Below are 27,590 nucleotides of genomic sequence, written 5' to 3'. Positions count from 1 at the left end.
TAGAACTACCACATAATGCTTTGAAGTGGGCAGTACTTTTGAATTAGCATTTACTTTGTGTTTTCACTTTTTAATTTTTTTTTTTTTTGCTAACACTAGAATAAGGAGATGAATTAAGCACCTTTGCTAATAAGCATGCATCTGACTTCATGGCTTCAGCAATTCATTTCTGAGGATTTACCAATGGAGCAGCTTAATCATGAAAAAAACTAATAAAGGAGAACTGAAAGTTAATGTTTTTCTCAGTGCTGGTTGCTGACAGTATTTTGGCTTGTGATAAAAGGAAACAAATTGTTGAGCTCTGAACATCTTCCTCTTCTCCTGGTACAATTTTTCAGCTATTAAGGAGCAGTTGTTTTTTCCCTTAAATCTTTGAGTGTTTCTGGTCAGAAATGCGGGTTTTGTGCTACAGCCATGTTGTCTTTCTACAAAGACAAATTCCTGAGGCTGGGATACTGGGACTGGTCTGAAAAACACTGTGCATTCTTCCTTCTTCATTTAAATAGAAGAGACACAGAAAGCTTGCAGAGGATGGGGGTGGAAGAAAATTTTGCTGTTGACTCTTTTCCAGAAGTGGGTGAGAAATTTAAATACAATTGAAATTAGATGGTTCAGATGGTCTTTGATGGTACAGATGAAGCTGAGTTTATAACTATTTTGTTTCAGTTGTCTTAGCTGTTGAAACCTCATGCAGTCTAGCTAGCAATGAATAGGAGCTCAGCTGAAGTTGCCAAAAGCTTCATATTTGATTTTCCAGCAAGCAGTAAGCTTAATGGATGTGTTTGCAGTGTGACTAATACATAAGCATTGATTTTCTAGAACCAATATATCAGGATACCCTGCAACATGCAAGGCTTGTAAGTGGCTACAGTTTGGATGCTGTGAAAAAGTCGTCTGTGTTTAGAACAATTTACTTCCTTTTCTAATTGACTTCGGAGGCAGAATTGCTTTATCAGCAATTTGCTGCTGGGAGTGCAAGGACCTTTTGTGAAGCAAATGGGCTCTGGCCCGGCAGGAGGGGGCGAGGAGGGTGGTCTGGACCCTGGGCTGCAGGACTTGTGCTGGTCCTCGTTGCTGGATGGGCTCTGCTGCCTTTCAACTCAGACAGAAAACAGGAGCGCAGCGGAGCCACTTCAAAGTGTTTTTTCGGCAACACCACCCTTTGTCAGACAGCACCAATTCCCTAAGCACCGTCAGTGTACTGGAAATAAACATGAACTCCTCCACTCTGCTTTTATTAATTGCTAAATGTGCTTTGTGAAAACTAGCTAAAGGGTGTTACCAGCTTATGGCTTTGCCAAGGCAGTAAGGTGGAGTTGCATGTGGGAATGAAGCCTTGTTTAATCAGGTTTTATAATTACAATTTTAGCTAAAGCATGTTGGGTCAAGCAGTTCCTGTTTTAATGTACTTACTGTTTAGCCTTAGTTTAAAAATTTACCAAACACCTATTCCATAACCATTCCTTACTATTGTGCATTGATCATCTACAAATATACATGCAATACCCATATGTTGTATTTTTGTTTCTTAATTTTTACTTCTATAACCAGCTTTAGACATCAAATTCCCCTGCAGTCCACTCAATTTTTTGAATTGGTTTTAATGATGGCAGCTTGAACTCATAATAAAGATGGGTGATCAGAGAGCAGTAGCAGAGCTTTTCCCTCTCTCATACGATGGGTGCAGTTTGGTTTTAGTGTTTTCCTAATTGGCCTGTTAGATAAAGAGCAGGTTTATACCCTCTGTGGTGAGGTGTAGAGAGGAGATGCTGTAGAGAAATTAAGAGCAGTGGTCTATGCGTGGTTCATACACAAGCGGTAATTTAATGTCTTTTGCCTAATATGTTTTGAGTGGTAAAGCAGAGGGTTAGAATTGCCCTGATTATAGAGATACGAAAAAACTTCCCAGTCTTAGGAGGAATGTTTCCAGATTTGAGACTGAATGACTTACTTTCAAAATTGTGAAAATGTGAAAAACCCAGCAGAAACTGCTGAAGGCGTGAATGACCAAGCGCAGGAGCCGGAGCTGCGGTGCTGCAGAAGCGTGCTGGGGACGGTGATGGGCGAGCTCAGGAGCCCACACCAGCCTGGCGACTCGCACAGCAGCCACGGAGCTGGTGCCATAAAGGTTAGCTATTTATAGGCAATGGGAAGGTTTCTGCTTTGTATTTGTGACTGCAGGTGAGCAAATACATGGAAAAATTTTATATTCATTTGTCATCTTGGTTCAGCTGATAAATCACCGGGTTTCTTCCCCAGTGGCAGACCTGTGCTCTTGATTTCTGGATTTAACATCTCTAACCAAGACATCTGCCAGTAGCTCTGAAAGATGGGGTTGTATAGCTTCTTATTGGTTTTGTTATATTTTTTGTAAGGTTTTGAAAACAGCATGTGAAGTGTTTCAGGGGGCAGGTGGAAGCAAAACCCTCTCCAAAGTCTTTTTTTCTAAGAAAGGAACATACATTCAGGAAAAACAAGAAACTCATGTTTGTCAGGAATTAGAGCCTAAAAGGTGGCTTGACTTTTTTTTTTTTTTTTTTATCTGAAAGCTTCTTTGGAGCCTTAACGTGAGATTAATATTTAAAGTATGCTTGTACTATCATGAAGTTAATCGATGGAGGGTGAGCAATCCCCACTTAAAAGGCACAGACATGGAAATTGGTGCATTCTCCACAAGAGACTCTTAATGATTTCCTTTCAGAGGCTGTGCACACTATCTTAATTATACAGAAGCCTACGTAAAGGTACCATTGGATTAGATCCAACAAAAGCTAAAGCAAACAATATGACAACGAAAAGGGCACTTGCGTCATTTCACTTTAGCATTTATAATACAAACAATAACTGGCAAATAAAAAGCTTCTAGACTGTGGTGTGCTCAGTAGTGCCAGGATAATTATTCCTTCACATTTAATCATTAAAACAAAGAATGCCATAACTGAAAATACAGGGACAGTCTTTCTTCTGTCATCATTTGTCTGGATGAAAGCAAGACCTTCTTTCAGCAAGGAGGTGTGCTTCCTGTAGCTCTTTGCTGCCTAAATTAAGTTAATCACCTCTAAACTTCACAGATAAGCCTTTCTGTGTGATCTTGTCCTGCGCGCATGAGTGCACACATCCAGCAACAAAAATGTATTGGAAAGGCTGGTCTATAAGGCCTGCAGGAGATAGAGCTGCTGCAGCTCGCCTTCAAGATCCCGTTGCTTTCTGTGAAGGCTAGGATCTGAGACACCCAGTAATGTTAATTGACACGATCATTGTTCCTGCATGGTAACTCTGGCATTCTGATCAAACCCACCTTGTGAAGCCAAGGCTTCTGGATCCGTGAAACTCCAAGCTCTTGTTCTGGAGAACTCAGCTTTAAAATGTGACTTTGGCTGTGGCAGTGCGCTGTTAACACACTTTGTCTCATAACTGAGGGGGAAAATATCCAAATCTTTACACACTATTTTTTAAAAGGATACTGATGTGGTATCAAAAGTCAGGCCTCTCCAGACCTTAATTTCTCTGCATCTTTGATTGTTAGGTGTATTTCAGTGTTACTAAAAATAAAAAATAAAAAAAAATGTTATCACAATATTCCTTAGCTCCTCGGAATGGCCAAACCCTCTGGATGGTGCTGGGGGCCTTCAGAGGATGATAGGTAGAGGACGGAGTCTCCCTCTTCCCTTACCAACATTTCTTACCTTCCTCTGATCACTTTGGTGGCCGTTCCTCAGAAACTTCAGCTTTTCATGGAGGTTGCAATGCAGCACCCTGTGGCGGGCTCCACATCCCCAGGCCTTACTCTTGTTGCATATGTGGCACTTTGGCTGTGTACTGGCATGCGTTGAGGAGAGAAGAGCAGCATTTTCTGTGGGAGGGCAGGAGGATGCACAGTCCTCCTCCAGCTTTGTGCAAGTTGTAAGTCTTGACAAGGGGCATTTGCAAGATGGGGTGGACACAGACAAGCTCACAGAATTAATAGCTGTCAGTGTGACAGCACTGACACTCCCTGCATGTTAGAGGTTAGTGTGCAGCATATCTGGTCCCTACAGCCACCAGGGTATGGGACAGAGGAAAGGAGGACCATATATGACATGTTTCTATATCCAGAACAACTGCCTTCGTCCATAGAAGGCTCAAAACTGTTTTAAATGTTACTAATGCATTTTTTTTAATATAAGGCAAGTTTTCCAATACTGGCAAAGCCTGATATATGAAGTGTTTGAAAGCTGACTTCTTGCCGGTGTCGGGGAACCCTGATTGAAAATACTGTGACCCATCCTTTCCCGTGGTGAGGGTAGGAGCCTGCTGAAGAAAGGGCCGTACACCAAAATAAGCTGTCACTGTCCCAAGCTTCATGCTCTAGCAGCGGTGATAAGAGCCTTGGTAAAAGTATGTCATGTTCTTATCCCTTAGGTGTTATGTCGTGCAATATCTGCCCTAATCAAACTAGCTTCTGACTTATTTACACAAATGGCAGAGTCCTTATCTTTAGTAGGGCAGTTTTTTCTCACCCTTCCATATCTACTGCCCACAATTTTCTGTGTGTGATAATCAGAGCCATTCCTGCAGTAAGTGATTGAGTACTTGGAAAGAGGCACAGATGTTAATGTACGTGCGAGAGTACTCGCTAGCTGCCGGCAAATGGGAAGTAAGAGCTGCAGAAAGTAAGAGCACTCTGGGATTAACCAGCCTCTTAGGGTGTGTGCAGGCATTGACTATTCCCACTGCACAGCAAAGGAAAGTTTTCCTCTAGATGTTGGAAATTTTTTTGTTTGGGTGTTGTTGTTAATTTTGTTGTTGTTGTTGTTTTGTTTTTTGCATACTGTACTTAAACTTTCAGTTCATATTTTAATTTATTAAACGGATGGGAGAATCATCTCTATCAGAGTTCAGGGATTGGAGACATGTTAGTTTGAATTACTGAATGCTCCCAAAGGCAGTATTAATTTAGTATCTAAAGTAGGAATAGACTGAATAGACAAAGCCCTCTGATTTAGCACCAGAAGGCTTGAACGTCCATGTAACAGAACCATTTCTCTGGGCAGCACAGGTTCTGTTCCCATTTATATGTGGCATCACTTTCACTACAACCAGTCCTTTCTACGCTCTTTAACAAGCTATGTTTAAAGTTAATGAGACTTCTGTGCATGAAGGTTTTGCCAGCCAGGATTGTAGACAGCAATGAGGTACCTGATTAGTACAAAATGTGACGCTTTCGTGTCTTGGACTTCTGCCCAGTGGGAGCCACTTCTGTTGACCACATCAGATGAATTCACGTAAGTCACCAAAGAGTTGCAGGCCAGGAATGGCTGTTGGTTTCTACTGGATCAGACTAGACTCTGACCAGTCAGCTAGGGAAATATCCTGCACTCCAAACACTGGAGGATCCATTTATAAACATTTAAAAATACATGCGACAAGATGGAGCTGTTAGACTGGAATATCCTCTTTAGAATGATACTGCCTGACCATTAAATGTCTATGAAAAAAAGATTTAAATAGCATAGTGACTCACCAAGAAGTTATTGAGCTGGGTAAATAAATCTTTCTTTAGATTTTATTGATCGGTGTGAAAGAGCTCGTGAAGTAAAATATGGCTTTTTCTTTAAGCAGCTTCACAGAGGAATTCTGGCCTTTGCACAGTGTTTTTTTGTTTTGCTTTGTTTTGTTTTGTTTTACTACCCTTAAATTCAAGTGTAGTTAATTTATATATAACAGGGGAAAAAGTCGATTTTGTTCCTTTTATTCCAGATTTGTTTTAATGGGGGTAATACACTGACATTTTAAATATAGATAATTTTTTTCTTCTCTTTCTTGCTGCAATATTCTTTAATCGACAATCTTTTGTTGGCCAAGTGCTAGTCTGAAGGAGCTACGAAGCCTGGACTCCCTCTCTCCCACCCCCCTGCTCCCACTGCCAACGATGGAGTTTATACTGATGGCACTGAGCACTATTGTTTAAACGGATGTCTCAACACCAAGTGGATGTGACTTGTACCAAGTAATACAAATACACCAAGACTGCCTAGCCCATCCTAGCTGTGGTTTTACTTGGCAGCTTTCTCTATTCTCAGCTTAGAATTTTCTTCTCATGTTTTTTGTCCTACCACTAGTCACAACTATAGGACAACTTGGTCAACGCCTTAAAGTCAATACTATTATCACTCTGGAATGTCTTGTATTTCCCAAGGAAAGGAAATGCATTAATTTTAGAGCTGAGTCAAGCCCACAAATGAATCAGTATATTGCGTAGATATATGACAAAACATTTTTGTAAATAACTGCTCTTGCAAACTGGGCTGCTTGGTTCCAGGTGACAATCAAGGGGCATGTCCTCTGTGCTTGCTTATACACATATATTGTGTGGATTTTGGTGATGAGGAATAATCTCAAGTTTATATTTGGTGGGGTTTGTTTTGTTTTATTTAAATTCTGAAGAAAAAACTGTTTATATAGATTATTTTCCTCTCCTTCTCCAGCCTCAATTTCTGAACTTGCTGGCAAATTTCAGCCCAATTCTAGGAAAGAAGAGAATTTAGCATTGTTTCAGTATGTTTCATAAAGCAGATAGTTGGACAGATAAGTGACAAAGGCTGAACCATGAAGTCACCCATCAGAGAACAAAAATCCATAGAAGAGAGACATTATAAATGCTCCAATGATGGAAGACTCAATGGAAGTGAAAATATCTACCCACAAAACCTGAATCCATAGGATACTCGATTGCCTCCATTCTGGAGCTGATGAAACTTCAACTTATTCATTTAAAAATAAATAAATCTGTCCGGTGAGTAGAAAATAGTATAGTATGCTGGTCACATTTGGGTATGCTGTGCTGATTTGTTTTGCTGTCCTCTGGATCATTGTTTGGCAGTGGACAGCAGCTACTCCATACCTCAATGTATGTTAAAAAGCTGAATTATTTAAAATGAAGAGTTCTACCAGTGATTTCAGTGAGAGCAGAAATGGGACTGAAAATATTGGTAGGCTGCTTTTCATTGTGGAGGATAAGATAAACAAATAGCTTTTAAATGCAGGTAAATCTTTCTCTTCTCTGTTTTTTTTTGGAGGGGGTTGTCCCTTTATCAGCCATTTGGAACACAACATTTGAAAATGATGAGGAAGAACAGTATAAACGAAATGACTGTGTTGCAGTTCTTCAACTGTAAAAAGAGCACAGAACTCTGTAGTATGGGATACATATGCATAAATGGACACTGTCCTAGAGCCATAGTCTTGTAAGGATGTTGCTCAGGAAGGGAATGAAAGTCTCTAAAGTTAAAGAAGTCTCTAGAATTAAAGAATTAAAAATTAACAGCACTGAAGGAGAAAATTCAGAATCAGTTTTAAAATTGAAATGAACCACACTTAAAATTCTGCATCTGTGGGGTATTTTTTCCTTAGCCTGCTTTCCTGGCAAAGGTCTTAATATCTTCAAAAATTACAACTGCCCATTGACACAGTTCAGTGATGTGAGTGCATTTACATCTTGGATGATTTAGAACCACTTTTACTCTCTCCTCTTCTTTATGGTGTTTTTTTTTTTTTTTCATACATTTCCGTACAGTTGGACTCAACTGCCTCCATCTGATTTGGTGGTGCAGCTGTAATCCTCTTCAGTACAGATATCCGGCTCTTCCTTTAGAAACTTCCTCTTGCTATACTATAGTTCTTGTAAACGCCCTAACGGAAGTGGTTTTTTTCCTCCTTCCTTCTGCTGCAAGAGGTCCTAGAAATACGAGTCACTTTATAAAACAGGCAATATTGAGTTTGAAAAGAGCCCAAAGTTCACTACTATTACAAAAAAATATATATATATCTGTATAGAAACATCATGTATATCACTTATATAAACAAAATGACTGGCAAAGCTGTGGAGGCTGTCTGAACACTTTAATTTATTAGAGTAAAACTGCTAGGTTATTTTCCATCCTTTTTATTCCATATGTTTGAGAGAGAACATCTGTCTGGTAACAGTGATGGTTCCAAACCAGTATAGGATTTTCTTCTTTGTAAAGAAAGATACTGGAATGACACTCCAGATGCAATTGCCTTTAACTTGCAACATTTCACTTTAAATACATAATTTAAAAAAAGAAAACATTTTTAAAATGAAATGCAGTATGTTGTTTTATGAGCATCATTTTTATTTAGTATTTTATGGCACATGTGTATTTTATAGGATGCAAGGAGACTCTCTGTTCTGCCTTAGCAAATTAGCTTTTCTGTTACTTGATTCAGGTTCCTGCAAGCTTTGATGGTATGAAAAAAATTAAGGTTTCCTTTTGTAAGTATGTTAAGAAAATCCTCAAAGGTCTAAAATGGCAGATGCTCTTGGAGTGCTTTGTCAGTATTGTGAGAGAGACAAGGATTTCAAAAGGCTTAACACAATAGAGGGTGTCTGTCCTATGACACAAACAAAAATCATAAAAAAAACCCACCATAAACAGCAACAAAAAAAAACAACCAACCAAAAATAAAAATAAAAATGAGGCATTTCCACTGGCAGGGAAAATACCTATGGAAGCTCTGTGGGCGAAAAGTGCTGGTTGGTCTCCTGCTCTTGCTAGAAACAAGACGAGGGTGCTGAGACGCACTTGGAGAAGCTGGGAAGTTGCCAAAGCAACTTGAAGAGATATCTGCACCTTCCCAACAACTATCTCCTTGAAGGAGCTCTGCAAAGATTAATCTCCAGCCTTTTTGCTTTCATTTGCAGATGCATGATATGTATTGGAGAAGTCAGAAAACCAAACTGCCCATCCCTGAAGGGGGCCATCAAACACAGAATATCACAAAAGACAGTACAAGACCTTTCTCCTTTGACACACAATAGCTATTGCTGGTATCTTGCCAGGTTGTCATTTTCATTTATAGTATAACAGAGGCCTAAGTAGACTTTTTTTTTTTTTAATAGTCTTGGCTCAGAAAGAAATCGCTTAATTTAACATAGTGCATTTACTAAAATGGAGCTGTGGAAACTTTAAAGATATACATGACATCAGGCTATGTGTTTCTTTGCATTCTCTTGCTCTTGAACACACACCCTGCCAAAGCAAATAACTGCACAATATTTATCATAGTTTTGTTACTATGTAGGAATGCTTTTTGTTATGATGTTTGTTAAGGTGAACTATTCATTAGCTCCTCCTCTCTTCTGTGTGGAAAAAACCAACCACATTGAAATCCAGTTGTAGTCGGGATATATTGCTGACTGGGAACTGCTTGTCCCAAGGTAAGGCCTACACTAGGCAGCAGCATGAAATTTCTCCTCTTGTTGAGAGCTGGTTCTCACTGCAATTTGAAAGTCCAATGGAATATTTTTTTTCCTTATAGTACCATTCCTTTAAATGTTCCAGCCTTTAAGATTACTCTCAGGTCTTCAGTCAAAAGGCCTTTAATAGGGCGTTAGCCACACAGAGCATTGGTACACTCTGAGCTTGTCCTTCAGGGGGACGTTGGGTTCTGCCCTCTGGGAAATATTGAAGGATCCCTTGATGCCCAGATCCAGCAGGAAAGCAGTCTGCTCATGCCCAAAGCATAGGAAAGCATAGCTGTAGCACAGCAGGAAAGTGCTACTCACCGTGAACTTGGACACTGGGACGAGTCCCCAGAGGAAGCGGTGGAAGTGCCTCGTTTATGTCTTTTTGAATTATGTAGGAATGATTTTTTTATTTTTTTTTAGACAATCTTGTATCTGAAATAATCCTCTACAGGAAAAAAAAAATCATCTTCAAAGCTTTTTACTCTTTGGAGAACAAAAGACAGCAATTTGATTTAGCAGGATACCTTGGGCTAAATTGTATCTGTGTGTGTATTCAGTGTATATTCATATATATTTATATACACATTTATGTATACAGGTCCAATGCCCAGATGACAAATGTAAGAAATGTAAGAGTTGGTTTTTTTTGTTGCTTTTACTTATTTATTTATTTATTTATATATTTTTACTATAATGCCAAGCAGTACTGCTATGGTGCTACGGTTATAAACCCTATTTCAGGAATCTATGCTGTAGTAGTTCTTTCTTATCTAGCTACTGCATTTTCAATTTTAATAGTTTCAAAAATAATTTGGAAAAAGCAAGTTGGCCTGATTTAAGTGACAAGAACTCCTGACAGGATTTTTTTCCCCAGTCACTTATTTCTTTGAAGTACATCTAACAAATCACCATCTGAAGTGAGAGGAGCTTTTATTACAAAACAAAATCACTTTTTGGTTACAAGTACAGAAAGAAATGAGAAGCCAGATATTTTCCATAGAAAGAAGACCTACTTAATATGGTGAGTGTGTGATCCTCATCCATATAGAGTCAAAAGGAAACTTTCTGGGACGTGATAAAAAGGTGCAAGTGAGAGTCCATGCTGTATGTGGCAGGCATTGCAGGACTGCATTGTAAAAAGCTACTGGCTGCTGTTTACATTTCAAACATTCCCTGAATATGTGTTGTCACAACAGACAAGCAATTATAGGCAATAATGTCAGTAATTTGTGGATTAAGAACTCCTTAAGGATGTATTGGCACAGCAGACAGTAGCCGCTTTTAGCTTGCAACTGTTCAGCCTCAGCTCTTGGCTGTGCCAATGAAACTGTTACTTCCCAGACGCTATTGTGTTCCCTGAGAAGCAGCAAAACAATCGGAGCAGTGAAATCTCTCACACCGCTCCTACCACCCACGGGATTCTGCAGCAGCTCTCACCGAATGTCCCAACCTTAAAGATTCAGTTTTAACAGATATATCTATTGATGCATACGCATGAAACAGAAATATTGGCTATTAGCTAGAGTAACGCTGTGCTAGGCTCTTATGAGCAAACCCAGAAAAATCAGTTTTTAAGACTCCAGGGCTGTAAATACACCCCTGTGTAACTTGGGTCAAGCAGGAAGCCACAGCACAGCGTGTCTGGTGGTGTGGGGCAGGTGCTGGGCCTCTAACTCACCTTGCTGGGAACAGACGTGGCTCAGAACATGGCCCAAACGTGATGGGGAAAAAAAAATTGTATTGTGTGAGTCTGCCATGGTGAGAAAATACTGTTTGGGGATCAGCAAGAAAAATTTAAGTGCAGTCTGCTCTTTAGAACAAACACTTGCATTTAAAAAGAATGATCAGAAATTCCTTGTAAGGTTTGAACTGCTAAGCTAGAAAATGAGAGGATATTACCATAGTCCCTTACCTGTGGCAAGAAATATCTATTTATTAAGCACCATCAACTTGGTCATTCCACAGCCAGATTTACTTTTAGACAAAAGGTATCTCATGTGCCTGCCTGTCAATGCCAGCTACACCTCCAGAGGACTCTAGTCAGTTTTGCTTTGTGCCTAGTAATTCAGCACCTTTTCCCAAAGCCAGCAGTAAGAGGGACCTTTTCAAAGAGCTCCTCTCCCAGGTGCCACGGCTGCGGGCGAGCTTTTGGGGCTCAGTGGGCAGCGTCTGGCATGCATTGGGGTGCTGTGCCAGGGCTGGCCCAGCTCAGGTGCAGGGCTCTTGGTGCCGAAACCTCGGCCAGCATCGCAACGAGCGAAAGGACAGCGGCTGGGAAAGCCCTCCGTCCCCTGGCCGTGAAAGTGGCTTTCTGCGTGACACCTTCTTCCCAGGCACGGGGACTCGCCTTTAGCTGGGTCCTCCCCACTCTATTTTGCTTGGTTCAGTGCTCCCTGAAGCAGACGACAATGCCTGGAAGCGCATCTCCCACTCCAACGCGGCTTGTTCGGTGCGGCGGCCGTCCCGCAGCCATCTGCTTGTGCCGGAGCGGAGGCCTGTGGGTTTCCCACCCCTGCAAGAGAGGCAGGAGGCTCCGCGGCGGTGCCGCGGGGGAGCCCCCGCCCGTCGGCGCGGTGCTGCGCGGTGCTGCGCGGTGCTGCGCGGTGCTGTGCGGTGCTGTGCGGTGCGGTGCTGTGCGGTGCTGTGCGGTGCGGTGCCGTGCGGTGCGGTGCGGTGCTGTGCGGTGCTGTGCGGTGCTGTGCGGTGCGGTGCGGCTCCGCACGGCCCCGGCAGGAGGCGAGCTGCCGCCGGCCCCGCTGCCATCACGTGGCCGCCGGGTTTTCTCCCCGCAGCGGTATGAGGAAGTCACAGCCGCCGCCGCCGCCGTCCGCAGCCTCGGCGGGCGCAGCCTCCGCCGCCGCCTCCCCGCCGCGCGATATGTGGGTACCGCGGGTCGGGGCGGGCCGGGCCGGGACCGGGGGCAGCGCGTGGGTGCGGGCGGCACGGCGCGGCGCGGCTCCGCTCGGCTCCCTTCCCCTCCCGCCCCGTCCCATCGCCTCCCCGTCCCTTCCCCGCAGGGTGGCTCCGAGCCGCGGTCGCCTCCCGGCGTGAAGCCGCCGTCGCGATGGAGGAGCCCCCGGCGGCGGAGGAGTGGCAGGGGGCGACCCAGAAGAGGAAGGCCTGGGCCAAGAGCCGGGACTCCTGGCAGGCGTCGGAAGCGGAGGACTTCTCGGCAGCGGCGGCGGAGCTGGCCCGCGGCGAGGAGGAGGAGGAGGAGGAGGAAGACGACGAGGAAGAGGAGGAGGAGGAGGAGGAGGACCACCTCGCCGGCGGCAAGCTGCCGCTGGCCGCAGAAGCAGGTCAGGGCGGGGGGCGGCGGGGCCGGGGACCCCCGAGGGGCCGCCCCCGACGGCCGGGCGGTTGCTGACTGCCGGCTTTTCTCTCCCGCTCTGCCCGCAGGCCACAGCGTGCCCAACGAGAAGATCGCGATATGGCTGAAGGACTGCAGGTGGGTGCTGCTGCTGCTGCTGCTGCTGCTGCTGCGGGGGGGCGAACCCACCTCCGTGGCGGCCGGTCCCGGGGGGGGCGTCTGCACCCCGGGACGGAGCGGGGTTTGCCGGCAGTGCTGCTGCAGGGCGGGATGGGGACGAGCTGGCGCTTGGCACCTTTACTCCTTCGTGTGCCATGCAGCAAGGCCGCAGGCTTTCCGAAGTCCTCTGGCAGGGGAGGAACTCGGCTCGGGAGAGGAAGGCAGCGTTGTTTTGGAAGCTGCTCTGTGCCTCGCAGAGGGGCTCCGGCTTAATGCCTCCCCTGCTGCCCGGTTCTTGCTGCAGCTTTAAAGAAACTGCTTATGTGGCAGTGGCCTCTGTGCTTAGGGGGTCTGCAGGAGCAGTGACAGTGTAGGCTAGCTTGATTTATCCAAGTCTCTGTCAGTCTGCTACCGTATGGACCGACTTCCTTAACTTGAGGCATGGGGTGCGTATTCTGTGATTCTGGTGCTGTTACAAAATACGCCGTGGGTGTTCAGAGCGGGCTGACTGCAGTACTTTTTCTTCAGCCTCAGTCACATAAAAGCATAAATGCTACATCCCATTGCAGCTGCTTCTCTCCTGTCTTTTTCTCCATTCAGTTCTAGCAGCCCTTGGAGCCAGAGCTGATGGGGGGAAGTGAACAATTAGCTTTCCAGTAGTTAACAAAATTTCAAGATCTCCCCTTCTTTTGAGCACAGCTACTTTAAGATGAAGATTTACCTCTAAGATTAGCTGTGCCTTTATGATCTTTTGATCCAGTAAGCGGCTGAGCTGAGCTTACTCCTGTAACTGAAGTGCGGATTGCTTTGTAGTTGCAGTGTCCTCAGTGTAGTTTTCTTCACAATCTCTCCAGGCTGTGCCTTGGGAGGGGGTGGTGGCAGCAAGAGTCTTGAAATCACGCTGTACCCCAAAATCCAATGTTCAAACCAGACAGGCTGTTCTCCCAGAATGCAAAAATGGGAGATTTTTCTGAATTTACCTGAAATCAGACCTAATGAAGTATATCCTTGAAAGTCTAACGAAGCATATCCATAAAGTGTTATAGATTTGGTGCTGTATTAAAACTACTTTTTGAGTTGGGAGAGGAAAAAATGAAGGAGCAAAGGGGGAAGAGGCCCTTGAGGGAGAAATGCTTGCTAATGCGGCTGTGGCACTTTTCTCGGTATCTGCAGGATTTTTGTCTAGAACCTTCCCTGGCACCGTCGTCTTTTCTATTTTGGTACAGAATTTAAGGAATAGCACACTACTGCAAATTTGCAGCACAAATATCTAATTGATATTCACAAATCTTGAATAATAATATAGAGCTTGCTCTTTTATTCGGGTCCTCCAGTAATCCGTTGTTAAAACCAGCTCCCAGCGCTTCTGTGGAATGTGTTTGCATCGCTGGCAGTTGATTCACGAAATGTGGGAATCTTATTTTACACTCAAATTCCATATCTTACATGTAAGGAAATAAAGCACAAGTTTACCCTTTTGCTGATATAGGGATGCAGGCTTCAGTTAATGCTTGTCTGTGAAACCCTTTGTGGCCCTTTCACAGAAGTCTTTTAAAGTGTAGTTATACTGTTGTAAATATTTTCAGAAGAATCTTGTGTCTCATCAGAAAGATAAAATTTGAATTTATTTTTTTTAAAGATCTCTTAAACCAAACTATCCAAGCTGGAGTGAGCCTTTGAGTCTGTAGCATGCAGAGGGCATGCAGACACTGCTCATATCACATGGGAGGTACAGTCCCAGCTGCCTGAAGTAGCGCACAGTTCCTTGTGTTTTAAAATCACAGAATGGGTTAGTTTCTGTGTATATGGTATACATGGGAGCAGTAGTAGCTAGATACATTCAGGAAAATGGTTATTCAGCTTACATGGTTATAAAGTGACTGTATGTATAGAAACCCTGAACTGATTGACTCCTGATAACAATGTATATAGGAAAAGAGGAAAGTGTAAAAGGTGTCAGAACAGCCCTATAGATACTATGCTATTGTTTAAAAAAAGAATACTTGAAAACAACAGTTGTTGTGAAAACTTATGATTGTTTTCATCCCAGATAATTATTATTTAATAACACTGCTTTTGCTGTGGAGCTTTGTTTGCTACAAAGTGTGGGCAACCTATGCAAATTGATCTCTTTCTGGTCTATCGCACAACTGCTTTCTTACCAGTTAGCCCTGCTACAAAAATATAACCATTACTATAAACAAGCATTCAGTTACTAAAATAAAGTATTTTCTCTGTTACATATTTTCTAAAAAGTCATTCCCATTTTGTCTGAGTTTATATCAGCTTTTGTGAAAAGTACATTGGAAGAAAATTGGCACATTTTAAATCCCACTTTCTGTTTTGAGTTGGCAGTAGCACAAAAAAATTAATATCAACCCACTGCATAAACAGATCTGCTTATAAGATTTATTCCTTCATTTGTTTCCAAAAGCATCAATGGTGTTATAAGTTAGATAAAAAGAATTACTAGTTGTCCTGTGTTAACCGTGTTAGCAGTTTGGAGCTCATATTGCTTGGCATATCTGTTTCACATCTGCTTTGGAGGAGAGATGAGTGTTCCTCGTATCCCATGCTTTTTAACTTTATTTTAAAAAAGAAAAAAAAAAAAAGAAAAAGGCAGCAAAACAAGAAAAACAAGTATGTATCACACTGTGATAAGAATTATGGAGGCTTCAGAAATGTCAGATGTTACCCAAAGTTTCCGGTTTGCTCATGTTTTGGGAATCGCGTGCCTTTGAAAAAGGGATTCTTTTCTCTCCTCCCAGAAGCTTGACAAGGCATTTTGAAGCAATGAGAAAGCTTGCAAAGACTTTTAGTTTTAACTCCTATTGAACTAAGATGGGAAAAAAAAGTGTTTGTATTACACTGATAGGAAAGGAGAAACTTTTGTCAGCTGTGCGGTGGTGTGTGTTATTTTAATTCAGTAAGTTTAAACTCCTCCAGTAGCATAGGGGGTGTCAGAGGTATTTAGGAACTATCTCCTGTAGATATGCAGGAAATGAGTTCTTGAAATGCCTCAGAAAGAAGTTGTTTTTGTTTTTTGCTTCAAGTTTAAAATAAACACTGCTCCTACCCAAGTAAGGCTGCAAAAGCAGAGGTTTAAATGGTGTTTCCAGCACCATGCAAAACCCTCGTCCCACTTGTGCAGGCGGCCTGCCGCTAGTGGCAGCTGAGCCTGCAGGACTGTGGGGACCCCCAGGCCTGACACGGGCCCTGCACAGCGCCCTCTTACCTGCGTCCCGGGGTTCATCCCGCTCCTGATACACCGCTGCTGGATTTAAGTCATTGGTACAATATGGTAATAAATGTGTGACTCATCCACGTGGGAATGCAAATGAAAAACTGCAGGGCTCCTTGGCCCAAGTGGCCGCTTGGCTCCAGCCTTTTCCAATGCCTGTGGTGCTCCTAGGGCCCTTCATACTCTCCCCGCTGTCCCCACATGAAGGTGGCAGGGCCTGTGGCTGCCTCTGGAGCTCCTGCACATGGAGTGGCCTCCAAACCGTACCTGTCACAGGGTGCCTGGGGACAGGCCCTGGGGAGCTGGCTCCTGGGCACCGCAGCAGGAAAACAGCCCTACACCAAGAAGCAGAGCTGCTCCTGCTGTTGTTCACAAGGATTTTGGTGTGGGTGCTTGCCCCTTGTTTAAATTTGTGCCTCACCTGCTTCTTAAACGCAGTTCTAAAGGAAGGGGATGCAACGCAGCTGTATGTGTGTGCAGGAGCGTGAGCAGGGAAGCAGACGGACAGAGCTGCTTTTCCTGTAGCCACCAACATGCTGCAGCGCTGACGGGCTTCACTTCTGAAAGAAATGCCAGCTTCAGTGGTTGCTTTCACTGCTTTTTGCCAGTTGGCTTGTGCATCCCTGAGCTTGACCAGCAGCACGTTTCTGTATGGAAAAGCTGGAGGTGCTGGAGTAGCCACCAGGGAACAGGAGGGAGAAGAAGGGGAAGGTCCCCTTCACAGCCAGCGCGTGAGCAGTGCGCTTGGTTGTTACCACAGAGCACAGGGCTGGCTGGAGTGTGAAGGGCCTAGACAGCCTGCCCTAACTTCTTTGAAACCCTGACATGAAACGTACACAGAAATCGAGGAGACTCAGTCTCTGTGGACCTTGTCCTGTCACCTGCAACACATTGGTGCACCTAGCTGCTTCTGCTGTTTGAGTTGGCCTCTTGCTGCAGTGGCTTTTCTTTGCTTTTCAAAAGATACGTCAAAGTTAGCTTGCTCCCTATCAGCATGTTGCATGTGGAAACTGAACTATTTTCGGGGTGGGGGCGGGGGGGAGAGTTGTAAAGTATAAGGTCTGTTACAAAGCAGATGCAAACTTCTGTTGCTTAATTTGGCCATGACACCAAAACAAATACTGTATCAGAGCACTGTTTGCTTCAAGTTCCTTGGGCAGGTTTATGTATTCGTCTAATTAAAAACCCAAATGAAACATACATAATATAGGCACATAAATCATCTGCTTTTTCCTTCTTTATGAGTATTACATTTCTGAATTTGTTTTGGACTTTGAGTATTATGCTACTCTACTTAACAGTGACAGGTCTTTTTGGTTAGAAATCTCTGAGACAAGACAAAGAAATACCCAGATAAAGTCGACAAATTTAATGAGAGCGCAGAAAGGGATTGGACCTGTTACTTGCATGGTTTCTGATGCTAATTTTGGACACAGCGGGATTTGAAAAATCTACTGCCTTTCAAGGAATAGCCATACTAAAGGTCATCTAAATAAGAGCTAATATAAAGAGTCTATAAAACGCCATCATTGGCAAGTGACAGCTGACATAGCTATCTAGGTTTTTATCTTTCTGATCAGCAAGTGCAGCTTTTCACCCCTCTCTCCAAAGCTTGAGGTAAATCTATGGTAAGAAGTTTTAAATTTGTAGAAAATTGGTAAGGTTTTTATCATGTAAATGAGATTGAGTTAGTCCATTCAAACCCCATGCTCGGTTTTCGGTTGTTTTGCTCAGAATTCTATGATTTTCCTCGAGAGAGGGCTGCTGGCCCTGAAGCTTTGCCCCAGCTCATGCCTCAGTACTGCAGTCGTTATCAACCTGTTTTGTTGTTTTTCCCTACAAAGCCTATTTGCTCAGAGGGCTGGGGATTGCTTGGGAAGTTATTGCCAGTCCTCATATGTTTGTGCTTTCTGGGGGCGGAGGGAGGGACAACCGCTATCACAAGCTTGTTGCACGCTGTAAGGAAGGACATGAAGCAGCAAGTTTTTAAGCTGGTATTAATCTCTTCTGTGGTTTCAGAACGCCTCTGGGAGCCTCCCTGGATGAGCAGAGCAATCCTCTGTTGAAGGGTAAGGAAAGGTTTTACCTACTGAGATCTTTTTTTCTGAGAAGCAAGCTCTTGTGTATGCTCACCCGAGACCTCAGCAATTTAACAGTGGCAAAAATGACAGTCTAGTTGGTCTTGCTGAATTATTCTCACTGAGAAGCAGTTGTGCCTGAGAAACTCAGGAAAGGAGGGTAAAGATCCCTGTTCAGTCTTTCTGGAGAGTTTAGTAAGCCTTAAAAAAAAAAAAAAAGGCAGAATGAGGAGTTTTTTCTCCGAGCTGGCGAGCATTTGGTAGTCTCTGCATCTAATAGCTCAGGTTGCCACACCTGAAAATTTTACTATCTGAGCAGGTCCGAATACTAAAGTTCAAAGTACAGTGAGAATTTGCAGGTAGTGACACAGCATAGAGGAGTTACTGGCTGTCTCTGGAGTCTTTGCTTGAACTCTTAATCTGGGATAGGGAGAGAGAGAGGGGAATGCCTAACCCGGACTCAAACTTTGGATCCCTCTGGTAAGAGGTCTGGAAGCTAATGTAGCAGCAGAAGGAACAGATATGGTGGGTAATACTCCTAGGTTTGTACTTGCAATTAATTTGCTTGCAGTCTGACTTGGGGATGTTTCTGAGCATAAAGTTAAAGCAGTGCTGTAGTTGTTCTCTTTCTTTTTTTTTTTTTTTATGTTCTCAAATGTAACTTCTTTGTGCATTTTTAGTGTATGACTAATGCAGGGATTGTAAATATGGTCTAGTTATATCCTGTTGTATCAACTGAAGTGTCTTGCTAATACCTTTAGTTAATCTGTTAAAAAGAAAACACTGCAGCATTACAGTTGTTGAACTGCTAACTGTACATTTTCAGGCATGCTGGTGAGAAATGGAGGAAGTTTTGAAGATGACTTATCCCTGGGAGCCGAAGGTGGGTGTGGCAGGATTACGACTTTTTCTATCGAAAAAAGAATCATGTTCAGTCATCTGATTTTTATTTTGAAAGATAGCATTTCCCTTCTGGTCAAAGTAAAGCAGACTAGAAAACCAGCACAGAACACACAGGAGAATGCAAGTAGATATGCTTTCTGAGTCTATTAGAATATTGTGTTTGTTAAACATGCTGGTCTGACCTGAAGGTCAGAGTCAGCCCTGAGTTCCTTCTGCCCTCACATGCTAAAGCCCACAGCTGCAGCACAGCCCAGAGTACTTGCTGGAGCTGTGTGAAAGTGTTTTCCCCTACATGTTGTTCTTGTCCATGGGTTCCTCTTGACAGTTGTGCATGCTCCACTTCCACCGAAATGCTTGGGAGTGGCAAGTGCAGGCTTTTGAAAGGAGAAATGAAATTCTGTCAGCCAAGAGGCAAACTCATTAAGAGATAAATGCTTTTAAAAATGAAAAATGTCAAAGCTGAGTAAATACTTTGGATCAGGCATGTTATGTACTCTGCCATTGTTAGATGCTTTCCTTTTCTTTCTCTTTCCCTTTTTAAAGAGAAGGAGATGTGGCTAGTCTTGTTTGGTTTAGCCTCCCTTGGTAGCTTACTCTTCATCGTGGGATAGAGGTGTCCACAAACAAATGAACAAAAAACTTCTAACAGTAGACCCTGAAATAAAATAGCACAAAATAGTTTCTCAAACTGGGTGCCGGTGGTATCTGCAGAATAAGAGCTCTAAGACTGTATCTGTTACCAGTTAAAAATAAATTTAAAAAAATCAACCTTCATCTTTCAGTGTTTCTTCAGCTACAGCTTTTAAAAAGTGTTAGAACCTGCGTAGTACAAAGCCCTTTTGTCCACAGCTGTCTTGCTAGTGATGTTGAAGTAGTGGGACACAGCCTGGAGAAGGAAGTGTCTTTAATATTTAAAGACTCAAGACTTCTGAGGAAAACAGTTGATCTGATAATGATGGAGAAGCAGTAAATTATTCGCTTACTGCAATAGATTAAATAGGATTATTATTATTTTTTCCTGTCAGTCTTTTCCGCTTGTTAGATTGCCAGCAGTATGAAGATTTCATAGGAAAAGTTTCTTTTTAACAATCATCCAAGATCTGAGCATATGACTAAGAATATGGGAGTCAGCACATTTTAGAAAATCATGTCACTTTTTTTTTTTTTTTTTAATTTCAATTTTTCCCCTCATCATTCTCAAGGATTTCTGTTCTTGGGGAGCAGAGAGTCTCTTAATGCTAGAATTGCTGGTTCGTTTCCATGTATAAGGACACGGGTTTTTCTGCAGGGCTTTGCTTCTGTGAGAGAACAACGGGACAACAGAGCTGCCTGGAGCAGCGCTGCGTGCCCTGTCATACAGACAGCCTGTTTTCAGCTGGCATGAATGCCTTGCTCTTGTGCATCCCTGGCTGCTGGAACCCAGAGACAAGCCAGAGCCCTGTGAGAATGGTGTGGAGGGCACTGGACAGGGTTCTGTAACCCCAGCACCCTGCTGAGCTGTTAAAACCCATGGTTCAGCAGCTAGAACTAGTCAACAATTAATCCATGTAGATAGGCTTGCTTTCATATTATATACAAGGATATTTTTAAAAAATGCATGTTCTGCATTTTGTATACATTTAAGATCCTTCGTGATGTCTCTGAAAAGGGAGGTGGTGAGGTTTCCATGTTTTACTCCCCGTTGCTGACATTTCCCTTGGAGGCACAGCAAGTTTAGATGCAGGGTTTTCCTGGCAGCGTTTGACATACCTTTGCTCTTTCCATAGCTGATTCCGAGGGTTGCTATGACATATGTGCACTCCTTGCCTCTCTTCTGTGGCAAGTTTGTTAATATTGAGTCGCCTCTTTGGGGGAGCTCATAATTTAAGGCTGGGGCTCAACTCTCTTCTTTGACAGGGTGTTGATGTTGTAGGAGAGTAATGCTGCCTGGGGTGCTGACGTGTGGAGCTGAGCTGCTGCAGCTTCAGAAAGGGCCGGGTTCCCCGCAGGGGGCTGGTGACCAGGCGCCTGGCATCTGGTGGCTGGCCTCCTCAAGAGTCCCCTCAACTCCCCATGTGGTGACAGGTCCCATCAGCTTGGTGTAGCTTTTGTTTATGGCTGGCACAGCTTGGAGAGCCAGGGCCCGGCCCCCACCAAGAGTTAACTGTGTTGGTTTAAGGACACGCACGCGGTCTCTGTACCTGGCCATGGGCACCAGCTGCTCTTCTCTTCTAGCTGAGCAATCTTCACATGACTGCATCTCCTCCTCCTCCCCCTTCAGCTGGTAATCATGTCTTCAACTGCAAAGCAATAAATTGTCTGTTTATATAACAATTGCCAACTTACTGCATGTAAAACTTCAAGTTAATATGATTCATTACGGCAAGTAAACATGAGTCCGTGCGAGATTTTATTTTAGACAAAGCCTGAATAAACCAGATTGTCTTTATATCAGCTGTAAACTAGGAACACTTGACAATCATATTTATATGGAAAGAAAAATCTGGCACATGCGGGAGTATTCATAGAAGCGCTTGTTGGCTACTTTTTTGTGTCAGTTGTGGGTAGTGTAATTGTGAGGAGCTTTGTGCATAACAACTTCTTGTTTCTCTACAGCTAATCATCTACGGAGTGATACCCAAATGGAAACATGGTAAACTTCTCTTTTTTTATTTGTTTGTTTACTTCAGAGAAATACTTATATTGGAGGGAGAGGTGGAGAGGGTGCAGTGGATGTCGTGAAGGCTACCCCAGAGCTAAAGCTCTTCTGGTCCTGCCAGTCTATGTGAGAAGGAAAGAGAAAATCTAGATACCACAGAAATAGTCAATATGAAATGCAGAAAAAAAAGCAGATTTTAATTATTCCAGCAGACATGAAGTAGTTTTGGGGGATGACGGGGGGGGCGGGGGGGCACGACACAGAGAAACAAGATCTTCTGAGTAACTGTGGTATGATTTACCTTCTTTGGCTCACTGATCCCTCACCATTTCTGTTTTTGCCTGTCAAAGCAGGTGTCCTTTGGGAGTAGGGAAAAAGACTTAGAGAGGAGAAGCTCCTGCTTTACAGGGATAGTTTCTGAATGAAAAGTACTGTAACTAAAACCCCTGCTGGGACTCCAGCAAACACCGGCACAGCCTCGCTGCTCCTCCTGAGCCGGGCTCTGTAAACGTGCTCTCAGGTGAATCCTCTCACCTTTGGTTTCTTAGTGGTTGTTCTGCTGTGTGTGCACTAGGATTTTCATGGTAAAATTCCCCCTTGGCAGGTTTGTCCCTAGGAGTAAGTAATGGTACGTCTGAGCCCGAGGTACCAGCTAACGCTGAGCAGGCTTCTCCAGACACAGGAAGGAAATAGCTTGGGATTGGGAAAGAAACTGGCCCGCAGTCCCTCTTGGAAATCATCTTGCTCCATTTCCTCCAGCCTGGAGCCTCTTTGCTTTCCTCAGGAGCCTGCCGGGTGCAGCCAAGGGTGAGGGAGGGCCGTGGCACGGCCGGGTGGTCCTGCCGGAGGAGGCAGCAGCCCGGGCAGGGGCAGGCCGGGCAGGGCAGGGCAGCTTGCCCGAGGCTGGGCTTCCTCGCTGGAGGAGGGTGGGATCGGGGAGGGTGGGGCAGCCGGGGGAGATCGGGGTTTGTTTTCTCAGCTTGCATTTGCCTTCAAATACTTAGAGTCTACATACGTTTTTACTGAGGCGTCCCAGGGCTCGCTTTTGTTATTGTATTTCAATAAGTGACATGGCTAATATAAACCAGATAACGCTGAACGGGGGAAGAGAAATTCAGCAGCATTGGAGACTTAGCTCCACTCTGAGACGGAGAATCAAATCCCCGAACAAAAGGGGTTTATCGCAGTGGTCCTGTCCATTTGTGTTGACAGCAATGGTATGCTGGCGAAGGAGAGGAGGCTTCAGTTCCACCAGAAGGGGAGAAGTATGAACTCCACCGGCTCTGGAAAAAGCAGTGCAACTGTTTCAAGGTAAAAGAGTGCTATGCTTTGAAGGTCATGGCGCAGTTCAGTGGAATTTGGCTCTGTTTTGCTGGCAAAACTTACTTCTGTTTCTAAGTTAAATGGACTTGGCTTGATTTATATGCATTGTTGCATTTAGTAGCTGAGAAGGGAATTCTCGTTTGGTTGCTTGAAAAACTGCTATTTGTTTTCAGTTGTGGTTTGCAGTAAATACTTACGGATGGTCCTAAGCCTTAGAAACGTTTGAAATCTTAAATAGCACTTTAAAATTGGAGCTCTGCAGAGTAAGGGCTGACTTTATAAATAACAGGATTGGATCTGAGATGTGTCAGGGCTGATGTCTCTGGTGGTGTGAACCAAAACTTCAGATGCAGTTATCTCCAAAATTATTTCCTAAAGTAGTCTGAGCTGTAGGAGTCAAAAGTTCAATAGACAAAGCTTGCTAGTGGACTGAACTAGTAGTTGGACAGAAGGCACTGTGTCCGACATAGACAGTAAACATCTTGTCGTTTGTCTAGTGTTTCTGAATTACTGGAGCTTTATGAGGAAGATCCTGAAGAAGTGCTCTATAACCTTGGATTTGGAAGAGATGAACCAGATATTGCTTCAAAAATTCCAGCAAGATTTTTTAATTCATCATCATTTGCCAGAGGGATAGATATCAAAGTGTTTTTGAATGCCCAGATGCAGCGCATGGAAGTGGAAAATCCAAATTTTGCTTTGACGAGTAAGTATGTTTTTGAAGCAAAGTTTATTTTTAATTTTTTTTAAACTACGTAAACAATCTCAAAAGAAGGTCTTATATGTAGTGTTCTGGCAAAACCCTTGTACAGTCTAAAAGCCAAATTCCATTCAGAAGCTGTAATGAGTCTCTACCTTGGTTTTAAATATGGCAAGAGGTGACCATCAGTGTTTTACACCTTGGGGTGAAGGAAAGAGATCTATAGCTGCGAAAAGAAATGAAGGGCGTCCTGTAGGATGTGTATTGCCTTCTGTTTTGTTTCATTCCTGTCTCTTTCTTCCAAGTTTGTCTTCTGTCGTAGATTTAGAACACTGAAACAAGTAGCTATATCCATCTTTTTCTTGTGTTCTTCAGTATCCATGTAGTATTTTTGAAAGCTGTCAGCAGTGACCTGCTTCTGTAGTTGTTGAAATCTGTCGGTATTGTTATTGACTTGGACAGGAGCTTTGTTAGGTCAGGAATGAGCATTTCTGAAATGAAGGCATAGCTGAAATGTCCTGTTGTATTTGTAGATGGACGGAGCAATCCAAGTAACACTTTTCCTGCCAGAACTCTGTAAATTAACTTGCGGTTGTGTACCTGTGTCCCTTTTTTACTTTGTGAAGACTTTCCATGCTGTTCTCCTTGTGCGTTTACCAAACACTCTTGCAAAGTTTTTCTTCCATTTCTTTTTACTGTGTGGTATCACTTTCAGCTTACAGGACTAGACAGTGTTCAGTCCATCTCTGGGACTCTGGATATAAGTAGAGAGATATTTGTTGGGGTGGGTGAGTGCAGGTTATGATGAAAATTCCCTCTTCAGATATGAAGAAAACAGCCGTCACTGACAGTTTGTACAATGATGTAGAGATAGATCAGCAATTCTGAGCTGTGATGACACCAAAGGTCCTCTTAAGCTCTGCCTTATATTTTGTTCTTGTGCAGGTCGTTTTCGCCAGATTGAAGTGCTTACTACTGTGGCCAATGCTTTTTCCTCTTTGTATTCTCAAGTCTCTGGGACTCCTTTGCAGAAAATTGGTAGTATGAACTCAGTGTCTTCCAGCAAAGAAGCTTCCAGCCCTCCCCCTTTAAATCGCAGCAATACAGCCAGTCGGTTAATGAAGACCTTGTCTAAGCTCAATTTGTGCGGTGCACAGCAGGCCGATGGTAGTGGCTGTCCTGTACCTTCACCTGTTGAGAAAGGGAAAAGTCCAGCTGAACCAGGGAGTGAGGAAAATGACGCTAAAAATGAATCTAAGTTACAAAAACACTCTAAAAAGAAAGACTCTCCCTCTTTTCTGGCTACTGTAAAAGAGGAGATAGCCAGTAGTCAGATGAATGCTACAGACGCTCACAAACCCGCAAGCCTGCCTGCTGGAACTGATGATAAGCAAGAGAATACTGTGCCTGCGGCAGATGTGCAAAACAGCAGGCTGGCAAACCCCCAGGACAGACTGTGTGAAGAATCTGGTCTTTTGGACTCTTCCAACCTCAGCAGCAGTTCCAACACGTCCAACAGCAGCACGTCCGAAAGCGGCGCCCCGACACAAAGGCCTCCTGTGGCATCACCGGGTAGAGAGCCCTGCGTTCCCCTTGCAAACCCCTCCATAATGAATCTCATGCTTCAGCAGAAAGACTCCTTCGAGATGGAAGAGGTAGGTGGAAATATATGACTTTGTTTTCACATACAGTTTACATAACTTGCTGGCTGCCAGCAGAGGAATGTTCCCTCCTGTGCAGTTGACAGTGTTTTCTCCAGGAATGCTTTACATTCTCTGGATGATAGGACAGTTGTCACTTTCTCTTGGTAGGCTGTGCTAGTTGATCCTCTTATTGAAATAATGCTGTTGACGATGATGTTGTTGTTCCTGAGAGTCAGAATGAATGTTCTCATTCTTCTTTTCATCAAGCGCAGGTAATTGCAGTCACTGGCAAAACCTATTAGGAACTTTTCCATTCTTAACACAATCTTTTCTTGTGGAAATAGACCTAGGTTAGACTTTGTATATAAAAAAGCCTTTGTAGATTGCTAACTGTTAATCTTTATTTTTTGTTACCTAAAAGTAAACTCAATACGTTTGTGGATTGAGCAAGACAGTGAAAAGTGCTGTTGTGTAGGGTAAGGTGCTCATCTCATGGTTTTGGTTTTGATGGCAATCTACTGTATGTGGTCTTGTTTGTTCTCTAGAAATTAATGTGATGAAACTTGCTGTTTGATGCACCTTTGGCAGTGGCTTAGATATAAATTTCTTACGAGCTGCCTTTTAACGTCTTCATAAGTGCATTTATCCATTTTTTTTGATTGATCATTGTCCCAAAGGGATTCTAATGCCCAGATTCCTGTAAGTAATTCACTTATGGGGGTAGTAAATGTGCAGCCTACAAATTCAAAAATGCATTTTTTATTTTTTATTTTTGCATAGACTCACACTTTGAATTACAAGATCTCTCTTAAATTACCAGATGGTTTTGTGGACACATTTTGAAGTATCTGTTGTTAACAGTCCAGCAGATAACTTTTTCGTTTATGTGAAATAGATATGTAAAATGAAGGGTGGTGATTTCTGTGCTGAAATGAGTGAAGAAAACAGGCCAACAGAAAGCTTCCAGATTTTTACAGAACGACAAAGTGATTTACCAGATATTGCCTAGTGCGGCGTTTGCACTGCAGACTTTTGAGTGTCTTCTAGATCAACTGATGTTGTAGTTGAAGAGACTTAATTGAATGGAAAGAGGTAATCTAGCCTCTTGTAGTTCTTGCCATTTGTTTGAGCCTATGTGCCATCACAACCATGTTGTATAGCCATCTACTGAACGAGAACAAAAGATTGATCCAGCTGAGGGGGGGGAAAGAAACTTGGTGTATTTTGATTTATTCAAATAATTCCTGGCTTACTTTTCAGCTGCATAATTTTCTTGATCCAGTTTGTTGTGTACAGATGTTTGTGCTGGCAAAATGGGAGGAGTGTGAGTGGTGATGGCTTTTTGCTGCATTCTCAATAGTTGGACCGGTTTTGTATATCCCAGAGGAGAAAACTGTATTTTGGCACTTTTAGGTGAAGTTGAAACAACTTTAAAAAAAAAACAAAAAACACAGAATTTTCTTTCAAAGTAAGTTAGACTATAAAGGGTTATGGAAGGAAGAAGGCTTACCAAACTCTGCACAAGCCAAATGCAATGCATTTGCAGAGTTTTGGTTGACACACTTTGCAGTGATGCCAGTACATAAACACAGCTGTTTTGGCATGATGATATGTGGTGTGGGATGGAGTTGTGGTGAATTTCGTTTATGCAATCTAATATATACGTATCAACTGCCTTCAGATCCCTGGCAGGAGGGATTCAGCTTTATTAAAGAAACTTTAGAACAATACCTGGCAGCTTGATTTTATTTTTGTTCATCTCTAAGCAGGGTCTAATGAACAATAAACAGTACTAGAAACAGTGAAAATAACTCCCACCCTTTTCTCTTGATTTGGAGTGCATTCATATGCCTAAGAAAGATGACAGATATATCAAGGAAGCTCTTTGCATGCCGACAAATGCCTTGGCAGTTTGAGCGCCCTTAGGAAGTCTGTCGCTGTGAAGATAGCTGCTGCGGGGGTGAGTCAGGGCAGGATTTCCCCCAAAGTCCCTCTCCTGAGATGGCCAATTAGAATCACGGAGGTCATTTACCAGCATTGATATTGGCTGAAGGGACGGGAGGAGAGGGGAGTGCTTCTGCACGCTCATCTAGCGGTGCCACTGACATGGTCAGGGTGCTGTCTCCTAGCCTAGGACAGGAGGTGGAAGGTATTTAGGTGAGAAGAGGCTTGGTGGTTTAGAAGCTGCAAATTTAGCCATCGGAAACTGGGAGGCTTAAGAAAATCAAGACATCTTCCCTTGAAGGCCGGTCTGATCAAAGGGCTTGTAAGATTACTTGCTGTTCCCGTTTGTTGTTGTTGTTGTTGTTTGTTTTGATATTTAATTTTTTAAAAAAGACACTTTT

The 27,590-nt window shown here is 43.3% G+C and overlaps 2 protein-coding genes across 3 annotated transcripts in view; both read left to right on the top strand.

The window, feature by feature from the left end:
• LOC308198287 (uncharacterized protein) overlaps window positions 1-8,490 on the top strand; it is a 59,603-nt gene extending 51,113 nt beyond the window's left edge. The window contains exon 4 of the mRNA XM_080600501.1: window positions 6,468-8,490. The gene's annotated coding sequence lies outside the window, so the exon portion shown is untranslated. The remainder of the gene's footprint in view (window positions 1-6,467) is intronic.
• Window positions 8,491-9,170: 680 nt separating this feature from the next.
• The window catches only part of ITPRID2 (ITPR interacting domain containing 2), a 44,969-nt gene continuing 26,549 nt past the window's right edge, over window positions 9,171-27,590 (top strand). Inside the window, exons 1-9 of one of the 2 annotated variants that reach the window (XM_080600330.1) lie at window positions 9,171-9,220; window positions 12,268-12,549; window positions 12,650-12,698; window positions 17,980-18,029; window positions 18,865-18,921; window positions 21,537-21,573; window positions 22,792-22,890; window positions 23,400-23,608; window positions 24,548-25,257. In XM_080600330.1, the coding sequence (XP_080456456.1) occupies window positions 12,315-12,549; window positions 12,650-12,698; window positions 17,980-18,029; window positions 18,865-18,921; window positions 21,537-21,573; window positions 22,792-22,890; window positions 23,400-23,608; window positions 24,548-25,257 (1,446 nt within the window). In that variant the 5' untranslated portion in view covers window positions 9,171-9,220; window positions 12,268-12,314. Of the gene's footprint in view, window positions 9,221-9,917; window positions 12,130-12,267; window positions 12,550-12,649; window positions 12,699-17,979; window positions 18,030-18,864; window positions 18,922-21,536; window positions 21,574-22,791; window positions 22,891-23,399; window positions 23,609-24,547; window positions 25,258-27,590 lie in introns of those variants that run through there. The other variant, XM_080600329.1, reaches the window with a different exon arrangement.

This window comes from Anser brachyrhynchus (assembly GCF_964034855.1).
Source record: "Anser brachyrhynchus genome assembly, chromosome: 7".
NCBI lineage: Eukaryota > Metazoa > Chordata > Aves > Anseriformes > Anatidae > Anser > Anser brachyrhynchus.
This window is presented reverse-complemented; position numbering and strand designations above follow the sequence as displayed.